The sequence below is a fragment of the Schistocerca cancellata genome, chromosome 4 (genome assembly GCF_023864275.1).
Source record: "Schistocerca cancellata isolate TAMUIC-IGC-003103 chromosome 4, iqSchCanc2.1, whole genome shotgun sequence".
NCBI lineage: Eukaryota > Metazoa > Arthropoda > Insecta > Orthoptera > Acrididae > Schistocerca > Schistocerca cancellata.
This window is the reverse complement of record NC_064629.1, coordinates 83,189,047-83,201,256: the sequence shown is the minus strand read 5'-3', so window position 1 is coordinate 83,201,256 and position 12,210 is coordinate 83,189,047. Positions and strand designations below refer to the sequence as shown.

General features: G+C 45.1%; 1 protein-coding gene and 1 pseudogene across 1 annotated transcript in view; one reads left to right on the top strand and one right to left on the bottom strand.

Annotated features, from left to right (window-relative positions):
• LOC126183873 (D-beta-hydroxybutyrate dehydrogenase, mitochondrial-like) overlaps window positions 1-10,143 on the bottom strand; it is a 261,931-nt gene extending 251,788 nt beyond the window's left edge. Inside the window, exon 1 of the mRNA XM_049926167.1 lies at window positions 9,944-10,143. Coding sequence (XP_049782124.1) covers window positions 9,944-10,135 — 192 coding nt within the window. The 5' untranslated portion in view covers window positions 10,136-10,143. The remainder of the gene's footprint in view (window positions 1-9,943) is intronic.
• Window positions 10,144-11,732: 1,589 nt separating this feature from the next.
• On the top strand, window positions 11,733-11,850 carry LOC126186136 (5S ribosomal RNA; annotated as a pseudogene).
• The last annotated feature ends 360 nt before the right edge of the window (window positions 11,851-12,210 follow it).

The following is a 12,210-nucleotide window of genomic DNA, read 5'->3' as shown; positions in this document are numbered from 1 at the left end:
GCATTATATAATTATTTTTAAAGAGACTCAAAAACTGAATATGCGTTTATACATCGTCACGTCTTGTCTTCATAATAGCTTTTTATCATGGGCGTTCGATGACTCATGGTGGAGTTGATCTATAGGCACCAGAGATATTCAACTTTTCTCTATTAGACGTGGTTCGTACGACGCGCGGGATTAGCCGAGCGGTCTCGGGCGCTGCAGTGATCGACTGTGCGGCTGGTCCCGGCGGAGGTTCGAGTCCTCCCTCGGGCATGGTCATGGGTGTGTGCGTTTGTCCTTAGGATAATTTAGGTTAAGTAGAGTGTAAGCTTAGGGACTGATGACGTTAGCAGTTAAGTCCCATAAGATTTCACACACATTTGAACATTTTTTTTTTTTTGGTTCTTACGGTTAGTTAAAGACTGAAATCTACTCGCAGAAAGTGCAAACGAGGAAAATTATTTGTCGCTCGCGTACTGAGTGTTCATGCACGCTCTACAGTCGGAAGTGGACTACAGCTTTCGTCAGCAACATAGCACGTGCCCATACAAGCTGCAAAAGGCGTTGTAATTGGCATTTTTTTTTTTCAATATGAGTTGTGGAGGAAAACTGACTGTAAAACACAACAAGTAAAGGTCTTTTAATATACCAACACTTGCTCCATTCACATTCCTGGCGGTTTCGAACTGCTGAATTTCGTAAACCGTTGAGTATAAAGCTATTAAGATGGAAACAGGGAGGCTTGGTGGCAGATAATGGAAGCTGCGTGGAGGAAATATGAAGGAGGATATCGATGGGTAATAGAGTATTTAACAATATGAGAGGCTTGAAGATAGCAAAGAAGATTCCAATAGAACTAAGACAGGGATTCACCGACTGTCCAGTGTGGAGTGTAGTATTAAACTGACTGGTCAAAAGTCAAGGGAAAGATTGTCCCATTTAAAGATGTCGGTGTATGACGTCCGAACGATGCGACGTATGGTGCAACTGTAAACACGATATCTGAAAGGTCTGTAGCAGACATAGTAGGCAACTGATACTAACTGAACACATTTGGGAAGCACACAAATCTGCAGCATCCAGGTAGGGATTAGAGCTTCCATCCTCTCGAACACAGAGAAGGAACTATTTTTAATTTAATTCTGAGACAATATGTAAACCATGAAAGCTTAGTGTGTGTGTGAGTGTATTTGTTTTTTTGTGTATATAGAGCAAAGCAGACGACTTTCTCGACAATTACAGTTTATCTCTGTCGTTGCCGATCGCAAACGATGCGACTGATAACGAGATACAAACCATAAAAAAATGCACGGAAGTATGTTTTTTAACACAAACCTACGTTTTTTTAAATGAAACCCCGTTAGTTTTGTTAGCACATCTGAACATACAAACAAATACGTAATCAGTGCCGTTTGTTGCATTGTAAAATGCTAATTACATCCGGAGATACTGTAACCTAAAGTTGACGCTTGAGTACCACTCCTCCGCTGTTCGATCGTGTGTATCGGAGAGCACCGAATTACGTAGGGATCCAAAGGGAACGGTGATGGACCTTAGGTACAGGAGAGACTGGAACAGGACATTACGTCCACATGCTAACACCTTTTTATTTGTCTTTTTCACTGACGCACATGTACATTACCATGAGGGGTGAGGTACACGTACACACGTGGTTTCCGTTTTCAATTACGGAGTGGAATAGACTGTGTCCCGACATGTCAGGCCAATAGATGTTCAATGTGGTGGCCATCATTTGCTGCACACAATTGCAATCTCTGGCGTAATGAATGTCGTACACGCCGCAGTACATCTGGTGTAATGTCGCCGCAGGCTGCCACAATACGTTGTTTCATATCCTCTGGGGTTGTAGGCACATCACGGTACACATTCTCCTTTAACGTACCCCACAGAAAGAAGTCCAGAGGTGTAAGATCAGGAGAACGGGCTGGCCAATTTATGCGTCCTCCACGTCCTATGAAACGCCCGTCGAACATCCTGTCAAGGGTCAGCCTAGTGTTAATTGCGGAATGTGCACGTGCACCATCATGCTGATACCACATACGTCGACGCGTTTCCAGTGGGACATTTTCGAGCAACGTTGGCAGATCATTCTGTAGAAACGCGATGTATGTTGCAGCTGTTTGGGCCCCTGCAATGAAGTGAGGACCAATGAGGTGGTCGCCAATGATTCCGCACCATACATTTACAGTCCACGGTCGCTGTCGCTCTACCTGTCTGAGCCAGCGAGGATTGTCCACGGACCAGTAATGCATGTTCCGTAGATTCACTGCCCCGTGGTTTGTGAAACCCGCTTCATCGGTAAACAGGTAGAACTGCAACGCATTCTCTGTTAATGCCCATTGACAGAATTGCACTCGATGATTAAAGTCATCACCATGTAATTGCTGATGTAGCGACACATGAAACGGGTGAAAGCGGTGACGATGCAGTATGCGCATGACACTACTTTGACTCAGTCCACCGGCTCTCGCAATGTCCCGTGTACTCATGTGTGGGTTCATGGCAACAGCAGCTAACACACCAACTGCACCCGCTTCTCCTGTGACGGGCCTGTTACGGACCCGTTTGCGTGCTACGATCATACCTGTTGCATACAGTTGGCGGTAGATGTTTTGCAATGTGCGGCACGTTGGATGCTCTCTGTCCGGGTACCGTTCTGCATACACCCTGCAGGCTTCAGCTGCATTTCGTCGACACTCGCCATTGATGAGTATCATCTCCGCCTGCAGAGTTCGAATACACCATGGTCACAGTTCCTACAACACTACACTATCACAGACGTCTGGTAACACGGTGTACTACAGTTGGTCTGCGTGCGGAGACGAATGCAGAATAACAATAGCAACAAGCGCTACATGCGGAGACTGTGACAGCTAGACCAAACCACAACAGTGCACTACAGCCACACTCGTAAACACGGTCGTCATCGTAAACATGTCCCTGCAGATGCTGCTCGCCGACCGTGGCCCGTGTTTGTTACAACACGCAACTGAACGTCGGAGGTTTCAAGCGTCAACTTTAGGTTACAATATCTCCGGATGTAATTAACATTTTACAATGCAACAAACGGCACTGATTACGTATTTCTTTATATGTTCAGATGTGCTAACAAAACTAACGTGGTTCCATTTAAAAAAACGTAGGTTTGTGTTAAAAAACATACTTCAGTGCATTTTTGTATGGTTTGTATTAAACAATTACACTAGCCCCTCTCCTCACGTTCGGTCTGTGGAATCGGTTCGTCAGTATTTGATGTGGTTTACGAAATATATCCAGCGGTAACGTTACGTGACTCACCCTGTATATATATATATATATATATATATATATATATATATATATATATATATATATATATATATATATATTTGCTCTTGGAAGTACAAGATTAAGCACACGCGTCACAGACAACACTTCAAAGAGATCCGTAGGGCAATATTTGGCATCACAGGTTTCTGATTATCTTGTAGCCAACAGTCGTATCTGGTAAGTTAGATCACTTAGTGCAATGTGTATTCTGTTTACTCACTGCTTTCAGTTAGTTAATAATGTATCAATTGAAGAACGATTATCATATTTACAAAAACTTTTAGGGGGATGCTTGAAAATGAACTACCGCCGAAATCACACAATAGTCCACAAATAAATAAATAAATATAAAACAAAACATTAACAGTTTCAAACGGTATGGAGTCATTCAAAAAAATTAGCAAACGTGAAGCCACGTCTAAAGAAATAGATGTTCATTTATGGTACAGGTATTTGTTGTTGTCGTTGTTGTCTTCAGTCCGAAGAGTGGTTTGATGCAGTTCACCACAATATTGTATCTTGTGCCAGCCTTCTTACCTTTTCGTAACTATTGCAACGTAAATCCGCTTAAATCTGCTTACTGTAGCAAAGTTTTGGTCTCCCTGTGCAACGTTTTACCCCCACACCCTCCCCCCTTCCTGCCCACACACCTGCGCTTTCCTCGTTAGCAAATTAATTATTCGTTGATGAGTCAGAATGTACCCTATCAACCGATCCCTTCTTTTAGTAAATCCGTGTCATAAATTTCTTTTCTCCCCTATTCCTTTTAGTACTTCTTCATTCATCTAATCGTCAGTATTTTGTTGGAGCACCACATTTGTAAGGCTTCTATTCTCTTCTTGTCTGTTCTGTTTATTCTCCACGTACAAGCTTACCCACCAGACGAGTTCTTCAGAAAAGAATTACGAACAATAAATTTATCTTCAGTGTTAGCAGATTTTTCTTTCATGACAGGATCCGTGCGAAATTTTAGCAGTTTTTAAAGAACGACATCATTTGGAATAAGTGCAGTAATTGGTATAAAAGTTGTTGTGGGAATAAGAAGAAAACATATTTGAAAATGAACCGAACGACGCGCACACCATCTATACTAACGCCACGTGATCACACAATCTTGGCGCCTAACATAGTTGTTAACAGAGGTCAGTGTGGTCGTGGCCCTAGCCGGGGTGTGCGACTACTTTGTGTGGGAAGCCTTCAAGTCGAAGGTGTATCGCAATAACCCTCCAATCTTCAAGAACTGCAGCAGAACATTTCGGATGAGACTGCGGCAATTCCAGCATTCCAGCTTCGTTCCGCCTTCACCAACTTGCTGACCAGGGACCGAAAGTGCCAAGAGATGAATGGTGGTTATTTTCAACATCTGCTATAGTCAGGTTAGTACTGCATTTCCTTTCCTCTGTGTGTTTCTTTGTACCTTGGAACTCTGTTCGCAGGGGCCACGTTTATTTGCCCCACCGTGTACAGTTCCATGCGTCCAAAAATGTATCTCGCATTGCATTCGGAGTACTCATCCCGGCTTCGGCTTGTTCAATGGTCAGAGATCAGGGACTGTCAATAGGGCCACATAACTTGTAACTTTAGCTCGACAAACATTTTCAGTTACAGTAAGCACGTTAGGTCGTAGCAGCAGTAAGTAAATCGCAATTTAAGATGACAGTCACAAGAAAAGTGTATTCGTTCAGAAAAGAAAACTTATACGACGTGCATAAAATGGTATTTGTACTAGGGTAATATGGAAATGGAGTCCCTAATTCGTGATTAATAAGTTAGCTTCATAAAGTATAAAAAAAATGGTTCAAATGGCTCTGAGCACTATGGGACTTAACTTCTGTGGTCATCAGTCCCCTAGAACTTAGAACTACTTAAACCTAACTAACCTAAGGACATCACACACATCCATGCCCGAGGCAGGATTCGAACCTGCGACCGTAGCGGTCACGCGGTTCCAAATTGAAGCGCTTAGAACCGCATGGCCACACAGGCCGGCGTAAAGTATAGGTATGAAGCTGGGCATCCATGGTGCCCCTTTCGCCTATGCTAATCAAAAGTGTCTTTTATGCTAAAATTCCCCACAAACAGTACGTTTTAGTGCAAAAATCGGTATGCAATGTCAGAATCTGTTTAAAAAAACCTTTCGAATGATACCTCATTCATCCTCGTACGATTAGTAGGTGTTGAGAAAAAGGGATTTAGACTTGAGAGATAATACAAGTTGTACAACTATGCTTCCGCCGGTTTTTCCCCAACATTTGAGGCTTTAATGAAACAAACTCGTTACACATGTATCATTCAAAGTATTTTCCATCGCTGGCCACTACTTTCTCCCATCTTTCGGGCAGTGTACGGATCCCCCGTCGAAAAAATTGTTCATCTTTTGAAGCAATCCAATTTGTGACTTCTTCATGAGATCGGAAGTGTTGGTCAGCCAGGCCATGTGCCATTGATCTAAACAGGTGATAGTCAGAGGGAGCAATGTCTGGAGAACACGGCGGGTGGAGTAGGACTTCCCATTTTAACGTTTCCAAGTACGTGTTGACCTATTGTGCAACGTGGGGTTGAGCGTCTTCATGCCTCAAAATCACTTTATCGTGCCTCTCACTGTATTGTGGACGTTTGTCTTTTAATGCTCTGCTCAAACGCATTAATTGCGTTCGATAACACCTGTGATTGTTTCACTTGGTTTTAGCACCTCATAGTACACGACGCCGAGCTGGTCCCACCAAATGCAGAGCATGATCTTGGAGCCGTGAATATTCGATATGGCCGTCGACTTCGAAGCATGGCCGGGATATCCCCATGATTTTTTTGGGTTTAGTGTTATCGTAATGAACCCATTTTTCGTCCCCGGTCATAATGCGATGCAGAAATCCCTTCCGTTTTGGCCTCTACAGCAACTATTCACAAACATACAAACGCCGTTCAACGTCTCTTGGTTTCAGCTCACACGGGACCCAATTTCCTTCTTTCTGAATCATGCCAATAGCCTTGAGACGGTTTGAAATGGCTTGCCGTGTCACTCCCACTAATCGTGCCAATTCTTCTTGGGTTTGACGCGAGTCTTCACTCAGCAATGTCTCCAATTCTGCATCTTCGAAAACATTCTCTCTTCCACCACTATGCCGGTCTACGACGTTAAAGTCACCGCTCTTGAAGCTTTGAAACCACTCACGAAACGTTCTTTCACTAATAGCGTCCTTACCATACGTACTTGAGAGCATTCGATGAGACTCAGCCGCTGTTTTCTTCATATTGAAACAAAACAGTAACGACTCCCGCAAATGACGAGAATTAGGCTCGTAAGCTGACATTTTCAATCAAGAACAACTTTATGATGCAGACACAAATCGACTAATGTTTGAATGGGGTTACGTTGACCGAAGTCCAAGCTAACTGCTTGTCGTCTGCGATCTGTTTCTTTCGACTGCTACTTACCATTGTCGCCACCTATCGGCAAACGGAGGAAACAAAGTTGTACATGTTATATATGTGAGCAGGAAACATGTCCTCACTGTTTCCGATCTGCATTTTATATCTTCTTCACTTCCGTTATCCTTGGTTATTTTGCTTCCCAAATAGCGAAACTCATCTGTTACTTTTAGTGTCTCGTTTCTTCATTTAATTCCCTCAGCATCGCTTGATTTAATCCGGCTCCATCCTATTACTCTTGTTTAACTTTTGTTGACGTTCATCTTACAACCTCTTTTCAAGACGTTATTCATGCCGTTCTACTGATCTACTTTGCTACCTCAGACAGAACTACAAAGCCATCGACAAACCTCAAAGTTCAAATTTCAGAATATTTGTGGAATATCCGTCGGTACATGGAGGAACACAGCGTCGAAGTTTCATAATAATATTTACGAACCGGCTTTCGGGTTTCTGAGACATCCTCAGGTGACTTAAGACTAAGTAGAGAGTACTCACAACATCAGAGAGATCGTTTTTTTTTTCAAAATTATGTGGCTTTTACAACTATATATCTACAGAAAAACACAAGCGTAATGAAATCACAAGCCCGCCGCTGTGGCCGATCGGTTCTTATCGCTTCAATCCGGAACCGCGCTGCTGTTACGGCCGCAGGTTCGAATCCTGCCTCGGGTATAAACGTGAGTGATGTCCTTAGGTTAGTTAGGTTTAAGTAGTTCTAAGTCTAGGGGACTGATGACCTCAGATGTTAAGTCTCATAGTGGTGAGAGCCGTTTTTTTTTTTTTAATTGACAAAGAAACTAATAACTAGAAAACCTTACATTACTTTACAGTCTAAGACGGAAAGTATAAGAAAGTACTGGCCAAAAACGGTATGCAAGTGAGTACTTCCATAGCCTAGTATTGGCAAACTAACTGGTGAATGTAATGGATAGGCCGGAAAAGGGGGAAGAGGGGAGTGTGGTTGGCCCTGAGCACTATGCGACTTAACTTCTGAGGTCATCAGTCGTCTAGAACTTAGAACTAATTAAACCTAACTAATCTAAGGACATCGCACACATCCATGCCTGGGGCAGGATTCGAACCTGCGACCGTAGCGGTCGCCCAGCTCCAGACTGTAGCGCCTAGAACCGCACGGCCACTCCGGCCGGCCGAGGGGAGTGTGAGTGGGGGACAGTTATACTACTTACAACAAGTACATTACCTTTCTTTACACTCTTATACTTTTAATCTTTGAGCATGAAGTAATATAAGATTTATATGTTCATAGTTTCTTCGTGAATTTCATTATGCTTGTGTTTTTGTATACATACATAGACGTAAAAGGTGACATATCTCTGGAAAAACAATTTTTGTACAGCTACAAACTGAGGCTGATGTTGTGTGACCTATTTGTTTAGTCCTAAGTTATTTGAGGATGGCCTACAAAGGCGAAACCTGGTTCACGAGGCACCATAACATGAATATTATCGTGGAAAATCAGTAGTTTATGCAAGTTTTTTTTTAATTTGATTTCTCCTCGCTGACTTTAGTTCTCTGTCCGAATTTTCCCCCCGTTCCCTTCGCAGCTTCTGCAGTGTGCTGACTGAGTAACATGGGCAATAGGCTACAACAATGAAATGTAGTTGATTTAAATAGGGCGACGCTGAGAAAATTAGATTACGAAATGAGACACTAAACGTAGTAAATGAATTTCGGTGTTTGTGGAAGTAAGAGCTGACGACGGCAGAAGTGGAGAGACTGGCAATAGCGAGACAGTAATTTTTTTAAAAAAAGAGAAATTTTTGAATTTAAGTGTTGGGAAACCTTTTCTGAAGTATTTGTCAGGAGTGTAGCGTTGTATTGAAGAAAACCTGGATGGAAAACAGTTCAGAAAAGAAGAGAATATAACCTTTTGAAATGAGGTGTTGCGGAAGAATCCAGAAAATTAGGGTAAAAAGAAATTTACGGCACAGCTTGAAAAAATCGGGCAAGTGCGAGTAGGAGGGTTCGGTACACTTACATGTGTATACAGATAGTTGGTCTGTACGTTTTGATGAGTGAGTATCGAAATGTGTGACGTAAAAGGCCGTATCTTTTGACTTCACTGACTTAGAAGCTTAAATTTTTACACCACCAAACGACCGTGCACCTTAATATTTGACATAAATTTCAGCTCGATACTTTTACTCTTTCCTGAGAGAAAGGGGTCTTAACAGACGGGGAACAAAGTAATTGTGTAAGAGTTCCGTTTCTACCGGAACCCTAACAACGAAGGGATTTCCGGTAAGAAACGTCTGAGGCATCAAAGAAACGTCAATTTGGCGACGGAGGGAAGTGTGGGCGGCACAGGTCGTATACCGACAGAGAGGCTTCACTACGGTAAGCTACAAATGGATTAACTTTAAAGGATAGGAAATAACAGCCAACCAGTTGCAAAATACAGGTTTATTAAACCTCGAGCACGATTTAGACAGTTTTAATACTATCTTCTTCAGAAGATATTGCAGGTAGAATCACATATTATCTGTATCCAATGTGGGCGTCTTTGATTCTTTTTTTTTATGGTTTTAGGGCGCAAAACTGCTACGGTTATTAGCGCCAGTCTGTGATTCAGTCTAGTACAGGTGCGTGTTGTCCACTTAATTACACGACGATTAAATGGATGATACACACGTGTGTTAGACAGAGTCAACGACTCCCACATTTCACGTAGATAATATGTGACTGTGTATACAATACCTCCTGAAGAAGGCATTTTTAAAACTGTCGAAACCGCGGTCGAGCTTTTATAAAGCTGTATCTTGCAACTGGTCGGCCGTAATTTCCAGTCCATCGGAGCTCTCGCACGCACAGTTGCTGAAGTGCAGCACGTTCAAACTGTAACAAACGCGTTACGCGGAGACGAAGAGTCACGCACAGGATACGACAGCGTGGAGATGTTCACGAAACCCAGTATCACAGCCCTGCCTAACTCCCCGCTGCCTCGTCAGCTGCGCGGTCAGCGCTGCAGATTGCCGAGCGAAGGGAGCGGGGTGTTCGATTCCCGAGACATTCTCTGCTCGGGGACTGGGTGTCGCGTCGTCCTTACGTTCGTATCGTCACTACCGACATTCCACCGACGAGATGGCCGAATGGGCACATCGCGAAAGCCGACGAAAGAAAAGAAAAGAGAAAAAACGCCCGGTCTGTGTACGACTAGTGCATCGCCGGGGCTGACCTTGAGGTTGTGATAGGCGAGAGTGGAGCCGAGGGCGGCGGCGGCGAACCAGAAGAAGAGCGCGGCGGTGGAGACGTGCGCCAGCCCCAGCAGGCCGAGCAGCGAGGCCGCCAGCACGGCGGCCGCGTGCGAGAAGAGCAGCGCGGGCACCAGCCGCTCCCACACGTCCCACGGCCGCTCGCCGCCCGCCATCGCGTCTGCCGCCGCCGCAGCCGCAGCCGCGGCCGCAGCCCGCCGGCCGGTCGCAGGCGCGCTGGCACCGCGCCGCGTTGCGCCCCGAGCCCTGCTCCGTGCGCCCTCTTATAAATACACCGCTCTCGCTCCGCAGTCCGCAGCCCTATATCAATATTCCGTCTCTCGCCCTATTCCGTCTACCGATAACGTACACCGTCGCTTCGAAACTTTTCTTTCTTCCCGTGTAGTAAAAAACTGTTTCACCTCAGCTACGAGGGCTTGCTGAAAAGTAATGCCTCCGAATTAGTTTATTCTTTACTCGATACCGGTCGAGGTATTACGTGTCACGCGTATTATTCGGTCGACTTTCCCTCTTCGCTGGCGCAAGTTGCGACGGTCTGCGCTAGGGGGCACCGGATAGTAGCGTGAAACTGAGGTGACAAAAGTCGTGAGATACGTGTACAGATGTCGGTAGCGTAGCGTACACGAAGTATAAAAGGGTAGTGTATAGGCGGAGCTCTTCCTTTCCCGGTTCCCCCCCTGCGCTTTTACTCTCCTTTCCCCCCTTTTTTGTTTTCCCCTCTTCTGTCCAGTTTCCCCCCACCTGCTCTCGACTGTGGTGTCACATTTGCCAACTTTTTCGTGCAGTGTTCCAGTGACTATTCACTGTTGTTTGTCTTTCTCGTGTTGCGAACAGAAACCGTGCTGTCGCTGGGTGTGAATTTTATGTCTTTTGCGAACAGAATCCAGACTGTCGCCGTGTTTTTTTAATTGTCTATTGTTTTCCCTGTCTGCTCCGTATGTATTTTTATTAGCATCCTCATCCCTCTGTTGTTTGTTTTAAGTTCCACGATTTCTTTTCGCCTTGTTACTCTCTAAGTCCCCGATTTTATCGCCTGTTTTTTATTATTATTTGTTCTCCTGATCTTTGTCATACAATCTGTAGGCTGAAGAGCGGCGTACTAAGCTGCTGCCAGCCCGCCCCCTTCGGGGGAAATTGAAATTCAATAAAGGAAAAAAAAAAAAAGGCGGAGCTGTTTGACGGTGAACTCCTCAACCTCACCCATCTCCTATCCCGACAGCTCAAATCCGCCATCTCTGTCTCCCTCGACCTACAGAAAGCGTAAGACAGTGTACGGCATTCCAGTCTCCTTTTCAAATTCCAGACTCGTGTACTTCCGATCGACTACGTCCACCTTTTTCACTCCTTCTCACTAATCGTCCATCTTATTGTAGACGACACCATTTCCCTACCTCCCTCCCCACTGCAGGAGTACCCGAAAGTTCTCTCCTCTCCCGTCTCCTTTACCTCTGATACACTGCCGGTATGCCCGAGCCACCTCCTGCCAGCCACCTCCTCCACTATCCTGATGAAACTACTTTCCTCGCCTTCTGTCCTACACTCCAGAAATCCCGACGATCTCTCTAAATCCACCTCAGTCAGGTTATCGTCTGGTGTAACCGATGTCTCGTTAAGTTAACCCCTCCAAAACCTAGGCAATAATTGAGGGTCGCACAAACGGCACCTTCCATTTCTGTGACTTCTACCTCGCCGTTTACGACCGTCGCAGCCGTCTAACTAATACACTAAAATACCCCGGACTAACCTCCGACCGCCAACGGCCCCGCCACAGTGGTAACACCGGTTCCCGTCAGATCGCCGAAGTTAAGCGCTGTCGGGCTGGGCTAGAATTCGGACGGCTGACCGTCCGGTCTGCCGAGCGCTGTCGGCACGCGGGGTGCACTCGGCCTTCGTGAAGCGAGCTGAGGAGCTACTCGACTGAGAAGTAGCGGCTCCGGTCTCGTGTAGAGCCCGCGTGCCCCTCCGGTGAGGATGACGAGATGGCCGGTCGGTGCCGTCGGGCGTTCCGAGGCCTGTTCGGACAGAGTTTAGTTTAGTTTAGTTCAGTAACGTTAGACCGCCAGCTAATGTGGAAACCTCACTTACTTACCATCTAACAGCAAGCCCACAATAGACTAAAACTACACTCCTGGAAATTGAAATAAGAACACCGTGAATTCATTGTCCCAGGAAGGGGAAACTTTATTGACACATTCCTGGGGTCAGATACATCACATGATCACACTGACAG